General features: G+C 38.8%; 2 protein-coding genes across 6 annotated transcripts in view; both read left to right on the plus strand.

The window, feature by feature from the left end:
• Positions 1-2,983: 2,983 nt before the first annotated feature.
• Positions 2,984-5,670, plus strand: LOC129767723 (chromatin assembly factor 1 subunit B). The gene is made up of 4 exons (XM_055768880.1): positions 2,984-3,260; positions 3,318-3,510; positions 3,569-4,079; positions 4,138-5,670. The coding sequence occupies exons 1-4, from the start codon at positions 3,126-3,128 to the stop codon at positions 5,618-5,620; spliced, it is 2,322 nt and encodes a 773-aa protein (XP_055624855.1). The 5' UTR covers positions 2,984-3,125; the 3' UTR covers positions 5,621-5,670.
• Positions 5,671-22,994: 17,324 nt separating this feature from the next.
• Positions 22,995-25,342, plus strand: part of LOC129765334 (neurexin-4) — a 67,374-nt gene continuing 65,026 nt past the window's right edge. For all 5 annotated transcript variants that reach the window (XM_055765510.1, XM_055765512.1, XM_055765511.1 and 2 more), the window contains exon 1: positions 22,995-23,360. In XM_055765510.1, coding sequence (XP_055621485.1) covers positions 23,294-23,360 — 67 coding nt within the window. In that variant the 5' untranslated portion in view covers positions 22,995-23,293. The remainder of the gene's footprint in view (positions 23,361-25,342) is intronic.

Raw genomic sequence — 25,342 nt, forward strand, 5'->3', positions numbered from 1 at the left:
GCCAGCATCTGTCGAACAAAATTGTTTGTTTCTCTTTGTCAGTTATCGCACAATCAAGTTTTCGTGCGTACTCCGATCCAGTGTCATCACGGCCTTAAGTAGAGATTCATATATCAGAAACGTCCGTAAACCTAGTGTTAAAAAAACGCCGTTAGCGCAGAGAACTGAACCGAGCCACAAAGAAACAGGGGTATGACTAAAACGTCAAATCCCTCATATTGCCAGTGTACCCAATATTGCTGCGGTTCACTGACATTTTGGTTCTACCAATTACTGTTGTTTACAACTCGGTCCGGTTATATAGTCGAATAGTGGCTAACTTTAAACTCCATGTTAAATGTGAACACCTCCATGTGAAACCGAAATATGAAAATCGCTCATGCAGTTAGAAATAAAGCAGCGCATTTTTCTTTATTTTTACTATCTCCGTGATTTCAACGATTTCAATCCTCGCAAATGATAAGTTTGTTAAACAAATGACGCCATATTGATTTTGATTTTGGGTAGCCTATATTCAATTGATGTCTAACCCCTGCAAAGAGAAGAGATACCATATCTCTGCATTCTGCAACTGAAACTATAGATCTGCCGAGATGAAGAATAGAAGATGGGAAGATTCACGGGTTTTGGTTGCGTCGAACTTTGATTGTGTTAGTAGCCAGGATAATAGGAAGTTCACATACCAGGCATACCAGTCAGTTACTCAAATTGTACAAAATTTAATGTGTCAACGAATAATGTTGAAAGAGAATATACAGAAGCTAATTACTGATTTCCAAATCATATTTTTCGCATTATGAAAAAAAGACAGAACATATCACGAACTAAAATGTTTGATTTTTTCTTTGATTTCAGAAATAGTATTCTAATGTTTACTATGTTTGGATTCTAGAGCAACTTCATGGAAGTTTGACTTTTATCAGCAATTGTAATTACTTTTTTCACAATTAACGTGCTGAGAAATTCAGTCGTCTAAAACTAAGAAGCAAGCGGAAAACTTTTCGTCTCAATCTAAGTCATACGGAGTCAATTAAATTTATTTTTCAAGTTCATTTTACATGAAAAAAACTTGCAACCTTTTTTCCCATGCACTGTCAAATGTTTATCCGTCAAAGGAACAAAAGATTGTGTGACTCTGACTTTGTTCGTTTACGTTTTTGGTCGACGTAACGAGAAGTAAAATTGAATTGAAATTAAGTTTAGAACACTTCAAAAATACTGACATTTAAGTTTCTGTTAAAATGTCGGGCCCTAATGATTTTGAACGCTAGCGTTGATTTAGGAAAAAAACTAGTTCGTTCATTTCATTTGCTTATTTTTACTTTTAATAACAACACTTTTCCTATGTAGTGGACTATTATACGAAAAGTAACATACAAAAACAAAATCTGTTAAGTCACAGATTTCAAAAAATCTTCCCACCTCTCATTTTCTTTCTCGTAGATCTGCAACAGAATAAAGTTTGCGACAAAAATTAAATATCAGCAAGACTGTCAAAATCAGGGGTTAGACATCAATTGAATATAGGCTACCCAAAATCAAAATAAATATGGCGTCATTTGTTTACCAACATATCATTTACGATTATTGAAATCGAAAAATGCGCTGCTTTATTCTAACTGCATGAGCGATTTTTATATTTCGGTTTCACATGGAGGTGTTCACATTTAACATGGAGTTTAAAGTTAGCCACTAGTCGACTATATAATCGGACCGAGTTGTAAACAACAGTAATTGGTAGAACCAAAATGTCAGTGAACCGCAGCAATATTGGGTACACTGGCAATATGAGTGATTTGACGTTTTAGTCGTACCCCTGGTTAACATAAGAGCCCCCGCATACTACAGACTTTCTGTCAACCAACAGTTTGGTCGGGTCGGCCTTCTGGTGCAAAAACCGACCCAACTGAATCGGCGTAATGTGCGCATATGCATACCTCTCCGTACTGATTAAGAAGCCGACCAAACTATCGGCCCACAAATCAGTCTGCAGTCTGCAGGGGCTGTAAATATCGGCTTGAATACGATCGGCTTCCGAAACAAGGGTGAACAAATACTTTTTGAAGAAGAATAACATTTCTTTGGTAACCGAGTCAAGAAAACATTTGTTTCTTTGAGCAAAAAAAACATTTACATGGGGAAAAAGTTGCAAGACTTTTTTTTCACGTGAAATCTCGCGTAACTTTTGAAAAGGTCCAATGTAACATTTTCGTCAACTCGAGAAAAACGAAGTTGAAGACCCAAACATTATTCCGCGAATTGTCTTAAAAGCTTTCGATCTTTATCGCTACTTTCACCACTAGCAGTCAAGAATAACTCTTAAAAACCAATCGTAACTGTTGTTCCGTGATTTGAGATTAAAGTTGAAGACTAGGATCGAAAAATGTTACATTGGACGTTTTGACTACCCGCATTTGCACATTGGACATATTACGTTGCACGATAAGAATTTGAAACTAACTACTAAACAACAATCCAAATAACAGCATTTCATTCTAAAGGCAGATTATTATTGTTATCACTCGTTGAATTGCACTGAAATCGGTAACAACACCTGTAAGAAACAAAAACTCGAAACGACCGAAGTACGACTTCGTATTGTTTTGACTGCTTTGTTACTTCGGACGTTTCGGGCGTCGGAGGAAGGAAGCGTCCGAAGTAACAACCGGGCGCTTAAAATCCGAATCTGTACATTGGATATTTTTTGTATCGGCGATAAAATGGTGAAGAAGATAGATACGTGAACGATTGTTTTTGTAATACATTCAATGATTGAAAACTAATAGCGTGCATTCATTAACTCGATTTGTTTACATTTGTTACATAGGACCTTTTCAAAAGTTACGCGAGAAATGCACTTGAAAAATTAATTTGATTGGCTTAACATGACCTAGATTTTCAACAGTTTCCATACTTCGTTTCGATGCAATGAAATTAGTGACGACACCATTTCGCTCACTGCGTACCACCTTGATTCGTATATCCATTGGTTGCAGTGTATATTTTATTCAAACTTCAAAATTACGCGCCTAAAATAATCATTACGCGCGTGAACATTATCTTGCGACATTCGGGCAAAATAATTTACACAATTAAACTGCATCGATATCCGTAGCGAGTGAAACATGAAATGCCAAATTCCGGAGATTTCCTGGCACAATCGTGATCCGGTGCTCAGTGTCGACATACAGCTGAAACAATCCACCGAGAAGGGTGACTTCTATCGGTTAGCTTCTGGCGGAACTGATTCCCATGTTTTGGTAAGTTCTTCAATGAATAATGAGTCTGGGAAAACATACCGTTTTTTTGTGTTTTAGATTTGGCACATCAGCCAAAAGGCCGAATGTGGTACGATCTCACTAGAGTTGGCAGCCGATCTAACCCGACATCAGCGAGCAGTAAATGCGGTGCGTTGGTCTCCGAGCGGAGAATTGCTTGCTTCTGGTGACGATGAAAGTATAATCTTTCTTTGGAAACAAAGTCGCGAAGGCGACTTGTTGGTATTAGATGGTGAGGATTGGGCACAGTTCACAAAAAGAATTTTTGTATACTGTTGTTTCTTTTTTAGAAACATCTGACAAAGACATCGAGACGTGGATAATTTGGAAAATTCTCCGCGGACATATGGAGGATGTTTACGATTTGAGTTGGTCGCCGAATTCGATGTACCTCATCAGTGGGTCGGTCGATAATACCGCAATCGTTTGGGATGTTAACAAGGGGAAATCGCAGCACATTATGTCCGATCACAAAGGGTTCGTCCAAGGAGTGGCGTGGGATCCCAAAAACCAATTTCTTGCTACACTTAGTTCTGATCGGTATTTTCGAGTGTTTGATCTGCAGTCAAAGAAGGTTCTAACGAGAAACAACAAATGCGTTTTGTCGGTTCCGAAAGAGTCGCTTTTGCACGGAAAAACAGTTCGCTTGTTTCACGATGATACGCTGCAGACATTCTTCCGGAGGTTAAGCTTCAGTCCCGATGGTAACCTGATCGTCACTCCCTCTGGTGTAGCGGAGGTTGAAGGTATCTCGAAGCCTCTCCACACAACATATATCTACACGAGAAATTCTTTGAAACAGTAAGTTTGTTAAATTTATCTGCTTACGTTATTCTTACGGACATTAGTATCTTTTTAGACCAGCAATCACACTACCTTCACCCGATCAGTACACAGTGGCCGTTCGTTTCTGCCCGCTGTATTTCAAGCTGAGGACTCATCCGGCGGACAAACCGCCTGTTATTCCGCTTCCATATCGAATGATTTTTGCAGTTGCAACAAAAAGTTCCGTTTATTTGTACGATACTCAGCAAAGGAGCCCCTTTGGTTTGATTTCAAACATACACTACACAAGGCTAACGGATATTTCGTGGTCCGGTGATGGGAAAATTTTGATTGTGTCCTCTACCGACGGATTTTGTTCGCTGATTTCGTTTACCGAAGGTGAGCTGGGCGAGATTGTTGAAATCGAAGAAAACGGTGCGGTTGTGGAAGGAAAAACTCCAACCAAAAAAACTGCTGCAAATCGGAAGACCAAGAAAGGGAAAGATGACCAGAGTGAGAAGGAAGTGCAAAAGGAGAAGGATGCAAATGTGACGCAGGTTGAAGAAAACAGTGGGGTTGTGGAGGAAAGAACTCCAACCAAAACAATTCAAAATTCTGTGAACCAGAATGAGAAGGAAGAAAAGCGGGACGAACGTAAGGCTGTATCTACTGAATCGACCAGAAAAACGTCGAAAGTTGAGGCTCAACCGATTGCTATTCGTAGAAAACCGAAGGAAGGAGAGGTAAAATCATCGGGACAAGTAGAGGTGAAGGCCAACCCGATTGAAATTAGACGTAAACCAAGGGAGCAAGAGGAACCGCCACAACCAATCGCAATCAAACGGAAGCCGCAGGGAGACAAGCCAACAGCTGAACCAACGAAAGAGGAGGAATCACGCAAGAGACCACGCTCCAACAGCACAGAGAAGGATGATCTCTCCGGACATGCAAACCCGGTTACAGTTCGTCGTGTTACCCTGGAAACCGGTGATCCGAAGACTGGAATCATCGTGAAAGAGATTCCACCCGCCGCCACAACAGTGTCCGAGAAGATTGTGCAACCGGCGAAAGAAATCATCATCGAAACACAGAAAATCATTAGTAGCGATGAGAAGTTCGAGAGTCCTTGCAAGGCTAGTCGTCCTGCAACGCCCATTGCGATCCGTCGTCATCCGAGGACGCCCGAGCCTGTCGCAGGTTCTAATGCTCCCGATAAGGAAAGCACCGCCGCAACACCGAAGAACGGCAAATCTGCGACGCCAATCGCGACTAAAAGACAGCCTCGTTGTTTGGAGTCTAATCCTGGCCCGTCGAGGGTTTCTGACGGAGAGGATGCCGTCGATACTTGGCCAATTGATGAGCCCAAACCGACGTCAAAGATCGTTATGAACAGCTCGCCGGGCGAGTGTGATCAGACGGAGGATATAAAGCTGGTCATATCAGATGATGAAGATGATCTACCAGCTCCTAAAGAAGACGATTCCGGCGATCAAAGGGTTGCCACGACTCCTAAGACTCCACGGCGAGTTGAGTTTCGTACTTTGTCAACGCCGAAATCGAAGAAGAAGCTTCTTTGAGTGGATTAGTGATTATTATTATGTGTAAGTGGTTGTTATGCTGTAAGATATCGTACATTTGGTCTTATAAAAAATCGTATTATTTTTTTTGTTTATCCGAAAGCAGAGTCTGAATAATTTTGGAGTAATTGATGCCAGTGCTTGTTCATTCTGAGGAAATTACGTATTTCAGACGTTAATTTTTATCGATTGCGCATTGGATGAAATAATTTCGTAGCCCTACGTCATACATTCATACATTTTAGCTTTCAGTTGTATGTCCATTCTTTGTAAGTATTTCTTGGCAGTTTTTGATCAACATAACATTTTTCCCAAGTTCACGATAAGATTGTCGATCGACCGTCCGTTTCGGTTCTCAATTTCGATCGAATTTTGATTTCTCACGACGTGCAACTTAATGTTAGCTTTTTGTTACTTTGCTACTGTGTCTATTGTGCGCGCTCCTTGGCTTGAGCTTGGGTAGACTGTACACTACGTAGTCGTCTCGGTGATTGACTTGAACCAGGGAAATTACACAAAGAACACACTGAATTACGCATGAGAGTAGCGAACCATTCTCATTGTTTCGGTGATTCGAGCTTTAAAAGTCAACAACGACGTCACCAGGGGAAGGGGAGGAATGTTAGTATGATATTCGCGACCATATGAGTCGCATCTATAGCGTGCTTCCCTTGCGGTTATAATGGAAGGGATAGTTTTTAGTGGGGAAAGGTAAAAATCAGAATTCACTGAGCTGAGTGATGTGATTATGTAAACGCGACCTATCGAACGCTCGACGAAACGAAATTCCGAAAATTTTATATTTCACAACACGCGGCCGAATTTAGTAATCAGAAAAGGGACATCGGTAGAATAAATTGCACATGCTATCTCAATACATATAAAAATGTTCTGTTCGTTTGTGTACGCGTCAAAAACTAAAAAAGTACGGAACCAATTGAACTTAAAAAGTTGGACACAGTATACAATCCACTTCAAGGAGTGTTGTTACGGCATAAAAAATTGAAAAATCGGAAGAAAAATGATATTTTATATGGCCATAGTGAACTTCTGGAATTAAGCGTCTAATGAAAATCGACCATTCCGTATTAAATATGAGTTCAATGTGATGAAAACATCTTTTTTTCGAAATGTTTGACAATATCGTGAATTGGAATTGTAATTCGGAATGATTTAGAGTTTCTCGAATTTCTCATCTATCTGATATAATCTCTCTCTCTCTCTCTCTCTCTCTCTCTCTCTCTCTCTCTCTCTCTCTCTCTCTATAAAAATTAAATTTTAAAAAACACATCACCGAAACGGTAAGCAAAGTCAAGCAGAAAACAAATATCTTAAAAATGATATGTAAAAAAACAGGAGAGGCTCACCCAAAAACTGCACTACAGGTAGAAAAAGCTTTAGTTAGATCGACAATAGACTTTCTATATATATATATATATATATATATATATATATATATATATATATATATATATATATATATATATATATATATATATATATATATATATATATATATATATATATATATATATATATATATATATATATATATATATATATATGTTCTGTTCGTTTGTGTGCGCGTCAAAAACTAAAAAAGTACGGAACCAGTTGAGCTCATACTATGATACAATATACAAAACTACCAAACACATCTAGGATTGTTGTTACAACATAAAAAATTTAAAAATTCTACTTAACCATGCAACAACAATGTGCCACAGCGAAGCGTGAACTCCCCCAAAACCACTCGGTCCAGCGATATATTCCGTTATTCAATGTGCGTTATATCGGGTTATATGGCGACGACGGACGGATTGATCTTTGGGAAACATATGAAGGTAACCGCAATAACTCTTTTATATATATTTTTTGAGATAACACCAGATCTCGACGTTTTATGCATTTTTAAGACATTTGGCATTGAAAACAAAATTTCGATTTTTCAAATTTCCTTTTTTTTATCCTTGAAAATCATCCAAAGACAAAAGGATAAAAAAATCAAAACTTAGAGCCATCCAAAAATGACTTTGTTAAAATTCATAACATGTGAACTATTGAACCAAAGGGGTTAGGAGTTAGGGGTTACGAAAATGTCCTCGCTTGTCCACGGTGAGGAGGGGAGGGGATACAGATTACATCCAAGTGGACACTAATAAATACTTTGAAAAAATACATATCTGTATTCAACAATACATGAAAAATATTCTACATTACCAGTAAATTTATCCGTATTAATGAATAAAAAGCTGTCTGATTGTACTAGGCCGTGGGAATTCTATATTTCTTCATATCGTTGAAATTCTTTGTTTTGATTTGTATTCTGAGAGTATCGTACATGAGCTGAAGGCGATCGATTTATTTTCATTGATTTTGAAGAATCATGCATTATCATTATCGATCAGAAGCTTTTTAAATTAAACGGTTTCATTGTGATTAAACATAATAATGTACTAAAAGCTACAAAATAGTTAGACAAGTAGCAGTTAGCAGTTATCACACCTCTTCTTCATTAGGCTAGGTCAGGGTTTCTCAAAGGGGTCGATTTTGGTTTCCCAGGGGTCGACAGAAACGAAAATTAATTTTGGGGGTCGACGGGGTCTGAATACCGACCCCTATAAAATAACACAAGTTCTTATTTGAAATATTTAAGATGCTCCATAAGTTGTGCTACGTGAACCACCCTGTATTTCTAGCAAAAAAAAATCAATATAAAAAAACTAACGGAAAAATGGAAAGAATTTTGAATTTATTGTTTTGTGATTTGCTTAAGTCGTATCAATACAACAAAATAAATCATAAAAAAAGTTTTCTCATAATAAATTGTATGACGTTTATACATGGTTTTGTTGAATGGTTTTATTGTGTTGTTGGTTTTTCTCAATTTTTTCCGTCAATTTCATCCTTGACGCTTCTTGAGCCGATACATAGTTTTTTGTTTTCAAAATGGTGTTCATCATTGTGGAAGCCAACCAATTTCAGAACTTTGTTTTGTTGCCATTGTAAAGCGAGAATATTCACTCAACACACGCTGATGAATATGGAATTAGCAAAAAGAGTCCCAAAAACCTTAGCAGGAATGGAGAAGTGAGGTGACATTTTATATGGATCCACATTTTTATAAATCAAGGTACATATCGGGGGTCTCCGTAGCCACATTGGTTGCGCGTTCGCTTATAGCGAATTCGTTTTTGTTCAGTTTCAACCTCAGTGCCGCACTAACTGCTGTCAAAACGTTTTTTTATTCAGTCAGTTTCGCACTCAGTGTCGCACTGGTTCGCCCCGAAAGCTGTTAGTTTCGCACTGAGATGTTTCACGGGTTGGCACTCGGGTTCACCAATACAACTATACCGAACTGTCAAGTTCCGAGTATATTTTGGAAAATCTAAAAATAAAAACTATGAAGATGAAAAACCTGCTGCTTTTGCTTTTGTATTATTGGAATCGTAATCCAATTCGGATTCTGATTTTGAAAGTATATTCGAGCAGACGGCATTAAGCTACGTGTGCTTTCATTGGGAGGCGAAAATAATTATGGATATTCAGGTGGAATAAACCTGCTTTCAAAATCAAAATTATGAATGAAAATTTACTTTAACGTATCGAATATTTATTTCATGTGATGAAATAAGAGGTTTTTTTCGATATCACAGAAACATATTGAACAAAAACTGTGGCTAATGATGATTTTATATTATAATAGTAATTATTTGTGGAAAAACCAGGAAATGCATCGACAAATGGTTAAGTAAGTGTCAGAACTACATGTTTTAAGTAATAAAACAATATGAAGTGAAAACATTTATTCAAACTTTTATATTTTTACACTGCACTTGGCCCTGCTGATCTGATAGAGAATAATTTACCTCCCAAGCATTAATATCGCCATTAGACGTCGACACTGTACATTTATCGTCGCGAATATAAACAAATCAGACTATATAACGCACACCAACAAAACACCGCATTCGTGAAACTGAAAACGTTTTTTTATTACAGAGTCAGTTTGGCACTGACTCAGTTTTAAAAACGAATTCGCTATTAGTAAGCGATCGATCGTGAGTTCAAAACTCAGGGCCCTCATTGATCTTTGTGTTGTTACAGAATAACTACATCGACGCAACAATCATCAGCGATGGAGAGATCGATCCACGGTCGAAATAGGGTCGATTAATCCATACAACTGCTCTGCTCTGCAAGTCCCATCGGGCTGCTATTCTATAAATAACTCAACAATGATCGATCAACTGTCTCCACTGTCCGGTCTAAAGGTAGGTTTAGAGTTCCCGTGAACGTGAACGCGGACAAACTCTTTTTTGTTAGTAATTGTTCAGTCTATACATAAAACGCGAGGAAAACATCTTGAAACGAGAGGAAGAAACATTTTCTAGTTGAAAAACATGTTTAAACACAATTCATATTGATAAAAATGAGATAATTCAATATTTCACAACAATTCTGGATTTCCACCGTGGAATCGAGATGTTGGTGAACTCACCATAGTTCACCGACTTCGGTGAACGTGAACGTGAAAACAGTGGTGAATACAGACGTCAAAATATTTCCACGTTCATGTTCACGTTCGAATGTCCCAAGGCATTCTGAAAATCATTTCACCGTGAACTGTAAAAGGATATGTTTAGCAATTCTCAACTTTTCAATGAAAATTTTGATATGGATGCAATTTCAATCAATCGGATCTCTGCGCGGGTTGAAAAACTTCGTTGGTTTGGGTTGATTCGTGAACAACTGTATATTTTATCCGAATAATTTTATTGAAGATCGATGTTTATTTACTTCACGTTCACTGTCGAACTTTTTATATGAACGTGAACGTGAACGAAATCATTTTATTCACCACGATTTTTTGAGCTGTTTGTTCGCAATGTAATTCACCGTGAAATGACCGTCCTATTCCACCACCTGTTCAAGTTCACGTTCACGGGAACTCTAAACCGGCCTTAACTGGATAATGGAAGAACAGAAGGACGCCTAAATCTCTTACGCCTTACGCCCTACTCTTACGCCTAAATGGCTACTGTGTAAATGTGTACCATATGCAATGGTATAGAAGGGAATACTCTAACGCCGAAAAAAAAGGCAACTGTGTATTGTGCTAATTATAGATATGATAAACATGTGACATGTACACGATTAAAATTTGGCTCTGTTACAGCTAAAATGCTAATGAGCCTAAAATAAACAAAAGGGATAAAAAAAAATAAAAAAAAGGTGCATATCTTCATGACTCAACGATAAAGAAACAAAGTTTATTAGTAAGAAGGTAGACAGAGAAAATGAACTGCAATTATTGTACCATTTAAATTTGAATTTGAAAAAATATCTTTAAACTCTGTATCTTTGCATAAAATCTGTAATTCTGTATATACAGATTCGGTATCCGAAATTTGGCGAAACATCTTTAAAATACAGAATATTCTGTATATGTGGCAACCCTGAGAATGACTGATACCTTAGTTGAAAATATTATTGCTGTACATTTTCAAAACTCAACAAGACAATGAGTGTGCACAAGACGAAAATTTAAAAAAATACAAAAAGTATAAGATGAAAAATTCGGCAAGTTAAAAAACCTAAACAGGTTCGTGCAAGATAATGTGTTATCTACATGTTTAACATTTCTCTGTATTTTAAACATATACGCGATTTAACACAAGGAAGTCATCAACAAATTCATGTCCAAACATGCTCCTGATATTTCACTGTATAACAAGCTTGCCCTTAGGATGCAAGTTCATCTGCGTTCTGAAATACGTTGGAGCTTGAATGATAATGTACTCAACTTCCAATTTATTTCAAGACATTACAAGGTATTTACATAGCTAAATAAAGTGGACTAGAATAAAGTGAATTTACAAAATGCTTGATCACCTATATGCATGGCGTAAAAATTTTTTTTTTTAAATTATTTCAGGAAACTTGAGATGTTTCATGAAGAGGGAAACAAATTATTCAATTTATTATAGACCAACAGATTTTCTCTCCAGCTGAAAGAGTCTACATTACCCAGCAATGAAGCTCTGTTGTTAGGGTATGTTCGATATATTAAAGATGAAAATATGGGCCAAGCAATGATTTTTACTACATATATGAAGGTTGATACCCGAGGAGAATCGATCGGTTTTTTTTTACCGAAAAAGCTATTCCATGGAAGAACATTGAGATTGATGGTGCATCAATGGTTGGTCGTCATCGTGGTTTTGCAAGCTCACTCAAAGTTACAACTGCGTAAGGTACTGGTCATTCACTGCGTGATTCACAGACAGCATTTAGTAGCAAAAAATCTGAGCCTTAGATCGCATCAGTCTTTACTATATGTTATGAGTGCTATCAAAAATCTTCGAAGCAGTTCTTTGAACACTCGATTATTTGCTCAACTGTGTGAGAAAAACGACGAAATCTTTACTCGGTTACTTCTACCGTTGAAGTTCGTTAACCATCAAGAGTCTCTTGCATAGCAAGATTTTCAGCTTTTATGAATTAGTGTTGCAGCTGCAGGGATACGATTTCAACTTGATTGAACAATACAAATAATATCGACCCTTCTGACAAAAATTTTAAAACTAAAATTAAGCAGAAGAGAATATTCACAGTCTCCGCATTTGTCAAAATTATCACAAAAGCTTCAAGACCATGTTATATTATCATAAGTCACTCACTAGGATTTCACTAAAATGTTTTTAGATCTCAAAATTTTCAAATTCCTCAATGGATAATGAATCAGTACTATATCACATCCATGGAATGAGCCAAGATGATAATACAAGAGAAAAGCTGATTATCATCAGCACAGATGAGGTAGGAGTACAACCAAGGTTGTCATATGTTCCAGTTATAACGAAACATTGGCAGTTGTAGATAGATTGGTTTGCGATTTGTGTTTATAGTTTGTGAGTAGTTTGTATTCATAATTATTTATTACACTTGATATTTACTAAGTTTTATCTGTATTTATTTTGTTGAATATAATCAGAGTTTTTTTTCTGAATTGTAGTGACTTTCAACACTTTTATCTGGTTTATCTGGTTATCACATCACTTCCATTTTTTGGAAGAATGTCGGGAGTGTCAATTGAACTCGTGACCATTTGCGTGAGAGGTGCGGATGTTACCACTACACCAAAGTTTATTCATCAAACCAACTGCAATGTTTTCAAATTAATAATTATTCAGTAAGAAAAAAAACTGAAGATAGGATTTTCAAAGAAATTTGGCTATGGGGGTCTAAGGTATGACTTAATTCTGGAAAAGGGGTCTCTTGCCCAAAACAGTGTGAGAACCCATGGTCTAGGGCATTGATACGACTAAAATAAAATAAGTAAAAAAAAACTTTTTAAGTTAAACGGTTTCGGTGATTAACCATAATAATGTACTAAAAGCTAGAAAATAATTAGACAAATCAAGCTCAGAAAAATATAGCGCCCTCTAGTCCAAAGCCATGAAAACAATAAAAAAACGACTACAATCAACAATTGCTAAAATGAAATCGATTTTTTGCGAGTATCTGAATCGGTTCAGTGTTTCAAGAGTTATGAATTTTTGACGAATTTTTGATGTTATCACTCTCCTGTCTGTGGTTGCATCCATCGGTCTCGTCTTCTATTGTGACCATGACGTCGCGTTTCGTCGAAAATGTGTTTTTTTATCAGCTGCTGCTCAGACACGATTAACCTTGCTTACGTAAATACTTTTTTTTTTTTTCCAAAATATATATTTTTATCAAGGCTCATATGGCGTTAGCCTCACGGGGCCGGGAGTTCAATACTTTGACAATTTTTCTTATTATCTATGTTAGTAATATGTAACCGATTACTCGCGGTTGGCTCGAGGTTAGTATTACAAGTGTTTTCGTAATTCGGATGTTGCTGTCTCCAATGCTCTGTACGTGTGCCTGACACGGGATACTTCCTATTGGGATGCAGCTGACCCTCAATCAGCAACGCCCCCCTAGTCTGTACCTCATATCTAGCGTGGTGCGTCTTTCTCGACTCGAGGAATCCAGGATAGAATGGTCACTAACCGGCGCAATCATCAGTTCATGTAGAGTTGTCATGAGCGGTACAACCTTTGGCTCTTGTTGAATCATCAGTGGACTGCACAACCTTTGGCCCGTGTATCTGTAAAGAGTGTATGTATGTATTGCCGCGACTAAGTAAAAGTTTATCGATCGGATAGGAGGGATATAAAACGGGGACACAACGAAGGAAACATCATTAAACGTTGACATCGGCGTTTCTGAGGAACAGGTATAGATGAAGCAGAAGATCAGGATCACGGCTACCTAAGATATCCCGGACGGGGATCTCCGATTGTCTGCCTTGTGCTCTCAGTGCTCTAGAAAGCTGAGAGCGAGCAGTATGGAACCGGATACACGACCAGACAACATGCTCGATGTCGTGGTAGCCATCGCCACAATCACAAAGATTGTTTGCTGCGAGCCCAATGCGATAGAGATGCGCGTTTAGGTTGTAGTGATTGGACATAAGCCGAGATATCACGCGAATGAAATCACGACCTACATTCAATCCCTTGAACCATGCACTCGTCGAGACCTTAGAGATAATCGTGTGTAACCAACGACCGAACTCATCTCCACTCCACATGCGCTGCCAACTTACGAGCGTGTACTGACGAGGAATGTGGAAAAATTCATTATAAGCAATTTGCCTTTCAAAAAGTGTGCCTTCTAAAGCGCCCACCTTAGCTAGCGAGTCCGCTTTCTCATTCCCCGGAATCGAACAATGAGAGGGAACCCATGCTAAGGTAATCTTGAATAATTTTTCGACCAAAACACTCAATAGTTGTCTTATTCTAGTTAGGAAATAAGATGAGCGTTTATCAACCTTCATTGAGCGGATTGCCTCTATTGAGCTGAGACTGTCTGAAAAAATAAAATAGTGGTCGATGGGCAATGTTTCAATGATCCCTAATGCGTAATATATCGCACCCAGTTCAGCGACATACACGGAACAAGGATCTTTGAGTTTGAAAGAGGCACTGGAATTTTCATTGAAGATGCCGAAGCCAGTGGACCCGTTTATGTATGAACCGTCAGTAAAGAACATTTTATCAGATCTAACTTTCCCATATTCTGCCGAAAATATCGGCGGAATATAATCGGAGCGTAGATGATCTGGGATTCCATGGATTTTTTGTCGCATGGACAGATCAAAAATGACAGAGGAATTGCAAAAGTATGGGAAGCAAACTTGGTTGGAGATGCCTGGTGAAGGGTGCACGTCGTGGGTAAGGTACTCATGGTATATAGACATAAAACTTGACTGAGGAATCAGTTGGAGTAGATTTTCGAAGTTATCAATCATCAATGGATTCATGATCTTGCAACGGATGAGAAATCTGTAGGATAATTCTGTGAACCGAAGAGTAAGCGGGGGTACTCCTGCCAAAACTTCGAGACTCATCGTATGTGTCGAATGCAAACACCCCATGGCTATACGCAGGCAACGATATTGTATTCTCTCCAGCTTGAGAATATGAATCCTGGCAGCTGATCGGAAGCAAAAACTGCCATATTCTAACACTGATAATATCGTTGTTTTGTACAGCTGAATGAGGTCTCCTGGATGGGCACCCCACCATGTTCCGGTTATTGTTTGGAGAAAATTGATTCTTTGCTGGCATTTCTGTTTCAAATACGCAATGTGTATTCCCCAGGTACATTTAGAGTCAAAATATACTCCAAGGTATTTGAAAAACATCGAGTGCTTGATCGTTTTGCCGGATAGGTGAAGCTGGAATTGGGCGGGTTCGTGCTTCCTAGAAAAAACGACCATTTCAGTTTTCTCCGTAGAGAATTCGATACCCAACTTGAGGGCCCACGTGAACAGATTGCTCAGGGTATCTTGCAACGACTTTTGCAGAACGACGGGATTAGTACCCGTGATGAAATAACTCCATCGTCTGCAAGTTGTCTCAGCGTGCAGTCTCTAGTTAGACAATCATCTATATCATTGACGTAAAAACTGTACAAGAGGGGGCTTAGGCAGGAGCCTTGTGGTAGGCCCATAAAACTGTATCGAGAAGATTTCAAGCTGCCATGATTGAAAAACATGTGCTTTTCTGACAGTAAATTATTCAGAATTGGTGGAAGTCCACGATTATGAAGTTTCTCTGAGAGAATTTCCATGGAAACTGAATCAAATGCCCCTTTGATATCGAGGAAAACGGAAGCCATTTGTTCTTTGCGAGCAAATGCGATTTGGATTTCAAAAGATAGCAGCGCCAGACAATCGTTCGTCCCTTTACCTCGGCGGAAGCCAAACTGCGTATTTGACAGCAAATTGTTCGCTTCAACCCACTTGTCCAAACGAAGTAGAATCATTTTCTCTAACAATTTACGAATACAGGATAACATTGCAATCGGCCTATACGAGTTGTGATCGCAAGCCGGCTTGTTGGGTTTTCGTATGGCTATCACTCTCACTTGCCTCCAGTCATGTGGGACAATATTCAGCTCCAGAAACTTGTTGAACATGTTCAGCAAACGCTGTTTCGCCAAGTCGGGAAGATTCTTCAACAAGTTGAATTTAATCTTGTCCGACCCAGGAGCTGAATTGTTACATGAGAGAAGGGCAATTGAGAATTCCACCATCGAAAAATTCTCATAATCGCTTTGAAGTGGAATGTCGCGTACGACGCTTTGTGCAGGAACGGAATCGGGACAAACCTTTCTTGCAAATTTGAAAATCCAACGGTCAGAGTATTCCTCACTTTCATTTGTATGGTTCCAGCCACGCATTCTCCTAGCCGTATTCCAAAGAGTGCTCATAGCGGTCTCCCTTGACAAACCATTGACGAACTTTCGCCAATATCCACGCTTTTTTGCTTTAATCAGACCTTTTAGTTTGGCTTCTAGAGCTTGGTACTTTCGAAACCATTCCACTAGTCCAGTTTTCCGGAATTTTTTGAAAGCGGATGATTTTTCAAGGTAGACCTTTGAACACTCCTTGTCCCACCAAAGTGATGGAGGACGACGTCGGAAAGTGGTAGCAGGAACACGTTTCTTTTGAGCTTGAAGTGCGCTTTCGTAAATCAAACTCGATATAAAGTTATACTCTTCGAGTGGAGGAAGTTCATGCATTGAAACAAGTGCTTCAGATATTATTTCTGCAAATTTTCTACAGTCAATATTTTTCGTGAGGTCATACGCAATATCGACTGACTCACGAGAACCTGATTCATTGGCGATCGATAAAATTATTGGCAGGTGATCACTACCGTGGGGATCTTGGATTACCTTCCACGTTCAATCCAGGGATAACGAAGAAGAGCAAAGTGATATGTCTAGCATACTTGCCCGTGCAGGGGGGTTGGCTATTCTAGTTGCTTCCCCAGTATTCAAAACTGTCAATTTGAAGTTGTCGCACAGATCATAAATCAAAGTGGCACGGTTGTCATCGTAGAGTGAACCCCATGCTGTTCCATGGGAGTTGAGGTCACCTAAGATTAGCCGCGGCTCCGGCAGTGCCTCGATGATATCAAAAAACTGATGGCGGCCAACCATAGTTCTTGGAGGAATATATATCGAGGCAATGCAGAGTTCTTTGCCATTGATTTGTGTCTGGCAAGCGACAACTTCAATGCCTGTCATCGATGGGAGAGTGACTCTATAGAAGGAGTGACATTTTTTGATCCCCAATAGTACGCCACCAAACGAGTCATTTCGATCGAGGCGAATAATGTTGAAATCGTGGAAATTCAGTTCGTCGGCTGAAGAAAGCCATGTTTCACAGAGGGAAAATACATCACAGTTAGAACTATGAATTAAAAATTTAAATTGATCTAGTTTAGGTATGATGCTTCTGCAATTCCACTGTATTACAGTGGTCAAATCCTTGACCTCTTGCACTGAATCAGGCATCGAGGGAAATGAACGCTGCTAAAAAACCACATTTTTCTTTCAAAAATGTTCTCACAATCGGGAGCAAACATAATACTATGCTTTTAAGAGGGTCATTTATATTTAAAGCATTTAAAATATTGTCCACCAGGTCAGAAAGCGCAAGCAAGCCAGATTGTGGCTGTTGCCTCGACCGCGAAAAAGGAACAGACTTGTTGGGCTCTGCTCCGGGAAGTGCTGAGGACCCCTGGTGCGTAGAAGAACCGCTTAAACCAGGAGGTACTTGCTTCGGTCTATTCTCAGCACGTTCGATACGAGGTTTCATTCCAATTTGGGAAGTTTCGGTCTTCTTTGTGGGGAGTGATGGAAAAGAAGTAATTTTTCTTTTCCTAATGGCACCCTGCGATGTACCGGAACTTCCTGCATTGGGAGCGTCAGCAACAGGCTCGTCGTTCTGCAGAATGGAGTAGGGATTGTCCTGAGTCGTTGAAGCGGAACTCTTAAGCATTTCTGCATAAGTCCGCTTGGAACGTTCCTTTAAGGAACGCTTGAGTTTTTCCCTTCGTTGTATGTACACCGGGCATTGAGAAAGATCATGTGGAGCCTCGTTGCAATGAAGACACTTGCGCTCTTTTGCGCAAGAAGTCCCATCATGACTCTCTCCACAATCTGCGCAACGTTGTTTATTGCAACAATAGGCGGCCGTGTGACCGAGTTGCATGCATTTGTTGCATTTCATTACGCGGGGTACAAACAACCGAACAGGTAAACGAAGTGCACCTATTGCAACGTAGTTTGGAAGAGCGGAACCCTCAAATGTCACACGAAAAGAGTTTGTCCGATTGAGAACTCGTTTGTCATTTTTAAGTGACACAGACTTCAGTCGATCGCATTCAAGAATCTTCACACTTTTAAGTGAGGAGTTCTTGAAGCGACCGACACCATCGAGTATCTCTTTTCGAGTCAAACCCTTTTCGTTTATTACACCGTCTATTTCAACGTTGCAACAGGGTACGTATACGCGATACTCAATCGCAAAGAGATCACAGCGCGTTATTGCATTCGCTTGGGTCCTGCAAGAGACGACAACTCGTAATTTGTCTGGCCCCATCCGAGTAATTTCAGTAACTTTGGAAAATTTCTGCGTTAGTTCTTTTGAGATGCGAATGACATTAAGAGGTTTTGATTTTCGTCTAAAGTATACAATGAATGGACCTTTGAATCCCTCCGGGTATTCCTTTAGACGAAAATCATGTTTTTCATCAATTTCCTCATCTTCAGAACTTTCTACTTCATACACAGAATTTTCCTCCTCAACGTCTGCTTCATCCTCCTGCTCTTCAGGAGGTGGGTCAGCATCAGAAACATTCAATGACGTGGAGGGAGGATCCTCCCCGCCCTCAGCCATAATAATAAATTAGTCACCTGTTCGATGTGAACAGTATAGAATAATAATAAAAAAATAGAAAAAAAAATAAATGAGTAAATAAATTATATTTGTATTCAAGGTATATATAAATTATATTTATTTCAATTTTTTATTGTATAAATTCAAAAATGAAAAAAAGTTTCAACAAAAGTTCAACGGTAATGTAAGAAAATTGTACACCCCTAATGCCAACGCTTGCCGATTTGGTAAATACAATGTTGGACAATGGTGTAAATCGTACACAGGAGGTTGAAGGAATGATAAATGGAACAATAGAAAAATAAACTTCTACTTGCCGCTGCTGTGTAGCGTGTGATGAATGTGTGTTGATCTGAACTGGATCCTCAGCGTCTCGATCGTGCACCACTTTTTATTGAGCTCGCTTCACTGTTTAATATATATCAGGTTTCCCATAGAGCTTAGGATTGGCTAACTCGTGTTCAACTGCTGTTGACACGAAACCCTCCTCCACTTCAGTCATCCAAGATCTCATTCGAATATTTGCTACTACCACCAAGATCTGTGCTAGTGGCGGCTCCATGTCGGCTTACGCCAGGCACTTCAACGCACACCACCAGACCCTCCTGCTCACTGGTGTCTCAAAGTATAAGGCGAGCAACGAGTGCGCGCGATATACCACTTGTACACCAGCGGTAATGTATAGGCAAACGACTTAAGCGCCATCCATTTTAAGGGCTAATTGCTTCGGCAGGTGAGTTGTTACACACTCCTTAGCGGATGACAACTTCCATGTCCACCGTCCTGCTGTCTGTAGCAATCAACACCTTTCATGGTATCTATGATGCGTCGTTTATTTAGGCGCCGTAACATCACGTTTGGTTCATCCCACAGCACCAGTTCTGCTTACCAAAACTTGGCCCACTAGGCACACAGATATCTTTCACGCCGACCAACTGGCGAGCGCCGCGAGGCGCACCAGCCCGGCGATGTGCGTAAGGCAATAACATCATGCAAGAATGCTATCGTACGTACCCATTTATAGTTTGAGAATAGGTTAAGATCATTTCTCAAACTATAAATGGGTACGTACGATAGCATTCTTGCATACTTATCTGAAGTTATATAAATAAATACGTAAATACTTATCTGAAGTTATAAATTCAGTCCGGCTACGGCAAAGAAATTACAGGGAAACTTCGATATAACGTACATTTCATTTTCAAAATTGTGCGTTGTATCGAATTGGACTTTATATCGAAGCATAATAAAGTACTCACAAACGTAGTCTATAATACATTATTGTGTTGCTGTTTTAGTAAAGTTAATGAATAACTTCAATCAGAAGACGAAGCCAGCCTTTCTCATGATGTTTCCCTTCGTACTGTTGATTAAAGCTTGATTCATTTAGAATCGGGAATCACAAAACCAGCTGTATTTCGGAATTGATTGAAGTCACAAAACTTGTTTTAGCATCACAATATGGATAATTCATTGTTCTAACAGAAAAAAAGTATTGAAAAAAAATTTTCCTTCACACTTTGGAAATGTGTACGTTATATCGAGGTAAAATGTACGTTATATCGAGTGACGTTATACCGAGGGTACGTTATAAAGAGGGTACGTTATATCGAAGTTTACCTGTATAACGTACATTTTACTTCGATATAACGTACACATTTTCAAAGTCCAAAGAAATTTTTTGAATACTGTTTTTCTGAAAGAGCAATAAATTATCTGTATTTTGATACTAAAGCTTGATTTGTACCTTTGACCAATCCCGAAGTACAACTTTTTTGTGATTCCGGATTCTAAATGAATCAAATTTAAAACAACAGTACAAAGGGAAACATCATGAGAAAGGTTGGCTGCGTCTTCTAGTTGAATTTATTCATTAACCTTACTTAAACAGTAACACAATAAAGTAATATAAACTACATTTCTGAGTTCTTTACATTGCTTCGATATAACGTACAGTTCGATACAACGTACAGTTTTGAAAATAAAATGTACGTTAGGGGCTGTCCACATACCACGTGGACAGAAAAAGCACGGTTTTAGATACCCCCCTCCCCCTCCGTGGACAAGCGTGGACATTCCTGATACCCCTCCCCCTCTTGTCCACATGGACATCCCTCTATTTTTTAGAGAGACTAATTGAATTTTCTATTTTTTATTCCATATTTTTATTGGTAAAAATGTTAGCTATTACTATTAAATGGTTTGTTGTCATTTTTCTATTGTTTGCCGAGCGCGGGAAGCTCTTTAGGTTTTTGCCGCTGAAGTCCATATTAAAATATTACTCATGGATAATCTAATCTAGTATATTTTTATTAAAAACCGGCGCACGTTTGCTGAGCTTTTTGAGTTTTCAAACTTATAGATGTATTCAAACAGATTCATCATACCTATCAAGATTAGTTTATTGATGTAGAATATTTTCTCTTCTAAGCATAATTTACACTACAAAAAACTTGGTTGGGTAACGCAAGGCGGCTACAATGAACCTGGAGATCCATTCAATCAAATGTTTTTGGTCAAATAATATGTGACCTATCCATTGCAGCGTTTTATGAACCATTATTCACCAGGTGCTAATGAACGGTGGTTTTAGATATCTGTAATGAATCTGTATTGCTGAATCGAAACCCGCATATACAAAAATAAAGTCGTGTATTGAATACATTCGACAAAAAAAAAATTATAGGTACAGAGTTTAAAGTCGAAATTTTTGGAATAACGTGAAAAATCAACGCATGAATATAGGATATACATAATTTGAAACTTGAATTTTCAACACAAACGCGTGAAAACTGAAGTTAATAATCGTTTATTTCCAGGGTACGCATAGCATTTTGTACTTCTGGCTCAATTTGCGATGGAGTACTTCTATAATTTACTCAAAACTTTCTTTGATTGGCTAAAAAGAATGATTAAAAGTATCATTGTATCCACAGGGGTTTTGAGGATATACTAAGCTCAAAATATTGTGCTAACATTGGAATACTTGCAATATTTGCAAAACTACAGACGACTTTCTAAAACACTGTAGCAAAACTGTTTTCGTTCGTTTTTTTTACTGAATCATCGAAATTACTTTGCACACAATTTATTTAAATTTTCCAAACTGCAGCGCGTTCATTATTTATTGAATTATTAATCATCGAAGATGATGGAGCACTTTTTCATTCAAACTAAAAGAAATTTGTATTGAAAGGTTCTACAGGCAAGTTCTTGGAATCCAATGAAAACAGGTTGATAAGGTAAATTGGATTTTCTGTTGACTTATTTAGCTAAAAGTCCCGAAAAACCTTGAAATAACAGAAAGAGGATGGGTTTTCATTTGTCCCTATATTTTTATTCACTACATTCACATACACCAAGATAACAATGTGTCCGTAATATATTCCAAAACTTGAAGCTTTGAAATGTTGAAGTTGAAGATTTGGAATGATGTATGGTGGTTTTCCACGAAGTTACAGCATTTCAAAATCACTTAAAATTATCAACTTAACACTCTGTTCCTCTAATTTCTTTGTCGAGTATCTCGAGTTCTCTTCTAACAATGGAAATAAATCGATCGCTCTCAGTTCATATGACTGACTTTCAGAACACACATTTCAGGGAAGAAATTTCGCCATATGAAAAATACGAATGTTTGATGCACTCAAGCAGCTCAACCCTTTTTTAAAAAAACACAGAATGCAGAGTGGGCGGAAAGTTCAATAATTCTTGAAAATACAGCTTGAAAATTTATCGTGTCCACGTGGATATTATCTAAACCCCCTCCTCCCCCACCGTGGACATTTTCGCGACCCCTACCCCCCCTAAAGTTGTCCACGTGGTATGTGGACAGCCCCTTATATCAAAGTTACCCCGTAATATCTTTGCGGTCGTCAAACAATTAACCGAGTAATTACCGGACATCACTACATGTCTGCTCAATGAGTAGTGGTTACAGTTAACGTAATCCACATTTTCTCCCAGAAATTAGCGTTTTCTCATTCCTCCCATTCTCTCACTACACATCTTTCATTCATCACTCATTCATTTATTCGATTGAAACATTGAGAGTCTCGCTTTGCTCTTCGGGGTTCAGTTTGAGTTCGGATGTTGTGACGGGTGGAAGTGTGAATTCGTAGTGCTCTTTTACGTTCGGTTAACCGTTTCGGCTCTAGACACATTCCATACTCCAAAAACGAGCGTGTGTATGAGTAGGCGACTGTGAATCTGTGAATCGTACAGCCGTGGTGTACGTGTGGCCCGTTCAGTTGTGTTCCGATCAGCGCCCCAAGTGCTTGTGCAGTGCTTTTATTTTTACGTCCAAAAATTGAATCCAGTTCGAAATCGGCCAATACTTTACGACCTCAATGTGTGCCATCTAGACGACTGAGTGATCCAGAATGCACTTAGCGATAGGATTTGTGTTACTACTTTGCCTCGGCAGCGGGACGCGACCAGTGAAAGCAGGTTAGAATTTGTCACCAACTCTCAGAGGGGAATTTACTGGCGCTGGGGCCAAGCCCTATTATTGTTTATCTGTGGTAGTGCGACCGGTGGCGTTTCCACACTTCTACGCAACCTGCTGCGGACGGATTTGACGGTTCGCTTGTAGATCACACGCAAAGTGGTCGCAATGTTTGTAAATAATAAGCGCTGATAAGAGTCTTCCGGTCAAGTGTCTGCAAAATGCTATCAACGAGAGTCGCGTGATAGGAACGTGCCGAAAAACAATGGATGGACAGACCGTTATCATCACGAGATGGAATGAATTTGCTATATTGTGGAACAGTTTGTCCACACCTTTTTCGATTCATCGGTATTAGTAGCTACGCACGGTGTGAGAAAAAATTGCTCACAGCAAGTGTTCGTAAACAATTCACAACTACTGATCGATGATAATTACGTTGAGAAAAAGGACTTTTTCCAAAATAAACTTACGACAGTGCAAATTACAGGGATGATGTGAGGAAGAAAATATTTTTTTTTTCAATTGTAGAAGTCTACCGATCGTAGCTAACCAACCAGAGTACAAATGAAGTAAAGAGGAATGCAAGAAAAATTTAAACTCCCAAACGTTGCCTGAGTCAACCTGTCGTCAGTTTGAATGACGTCTAGCGTGAGACGTGCCACTCCTTGACTGCAACGAAAACAACACGCAATAGGAACCTATGTAACGACTTTAAAATTGACCGTCTTGGCGACATTTAATTATGTTGTCGGGAATACACGTGGCCATGATGGTGAGATGGGGGAAATTTTTGCCGGTCTGGTCGGCATTGGCAGTGGCGCTGATGGATGATGAGCAGAAGACCATTGCGCACTAGCATTCGATCTCCTGACGTAAATGGGGCCAAGGATGCTGGATGCCGGTTTTCGTGTGTGTTTGTTCGTCTCCTAGTGTGTACAATGTGATGATTTTCCGGATCGAAAAATCGATCAATGTTGGCAGATTGACATTCTGACGCAATGCTGAGAGGAAGCGTTAGAATTATATACACATTGGGTGACTCATGTAAGCACGAGACAGACAATGTTTTCTGACACTCGGGGAGTTGTGCGAGTGGTGTTTTATTAGCTTACAGATTATCCACGGGCAAAGTCGTTTTACGAGAAAATGTATTTCGTATTGGCAGAACCACTCGTGGTGTATTACCGTAGAATTTGCTATGAATCATTGCGTAGATAAAATAACATCGTTTTAGAGAACTTAAGAACTAATTATCTGGTAGTTGTCAGAAAAAATACAGATACAAAAGTCAGTCTGATACTCAACTTATATTAATATTAACTATCGAATTCGGTTCCTCGAAACTAATGTAACTGACACTTACTAATGTCAAATGAAGAATTCATCTGTTCATAAACATATAATGTTTAATTACAATTGTTGTGATATTTTTAATGATCAATTCAGCGGTGCTAGAAAAACAAATTGAGATAGTTATCATTCCAAACTTCAGGAGATTCAGGAGAAAATTTTGATATCAGTGGAAAATATTTCTTCCACTGAACTGAACTTGTTCCACTGAATAGTTTTATCAGAATTTGAAACTAATATTAGATCTACCTTTGAAAAAAAAAATCGAGTGGTTGTATTCGAGACACGACCGCTTAGGACGTAGGACTACGCGATTATTTTTTTGAAATTTGTTGGTTTATCATTTCGGATATTATTTGCGAATACGTCGATATTTCAGAAATAACTCTTTAGTAAAAAGTACCGGGGACCCTGAAAAGGTTTAATGGCTTGCGTGGTTATGTAGAATCATTTCGAGAAGCAACGAATCTTTCTTGTCTTTGCGAGAACAATACATTAATTGGTCATATGTCGCAATTTGTTTCTTTATATCAACGCACGCATTGCACTGAGTATTTAACGAGAGTCATCTCCGTGCATCGCCAAGCATAAAACCAGCTAACAGATGCACACAGTTGTAGCGATAAAAATG

The sequence above is a fragment of the Toxorhynchites rutilus genome, chromosome 2, assembly GCF_029784135.1.
Source record: "Toxorhynchites rutilus septentrionalis strain SRP chromosome 2, ASM2978413v1, whole genome shotgun sequence".
Lineage (NCBI taxonomy): Eukaryota > Metazoa > Arthropoda > Insecta > Diptera > Culicidae > Toxorhynchites > Toxorhynchites rutilus.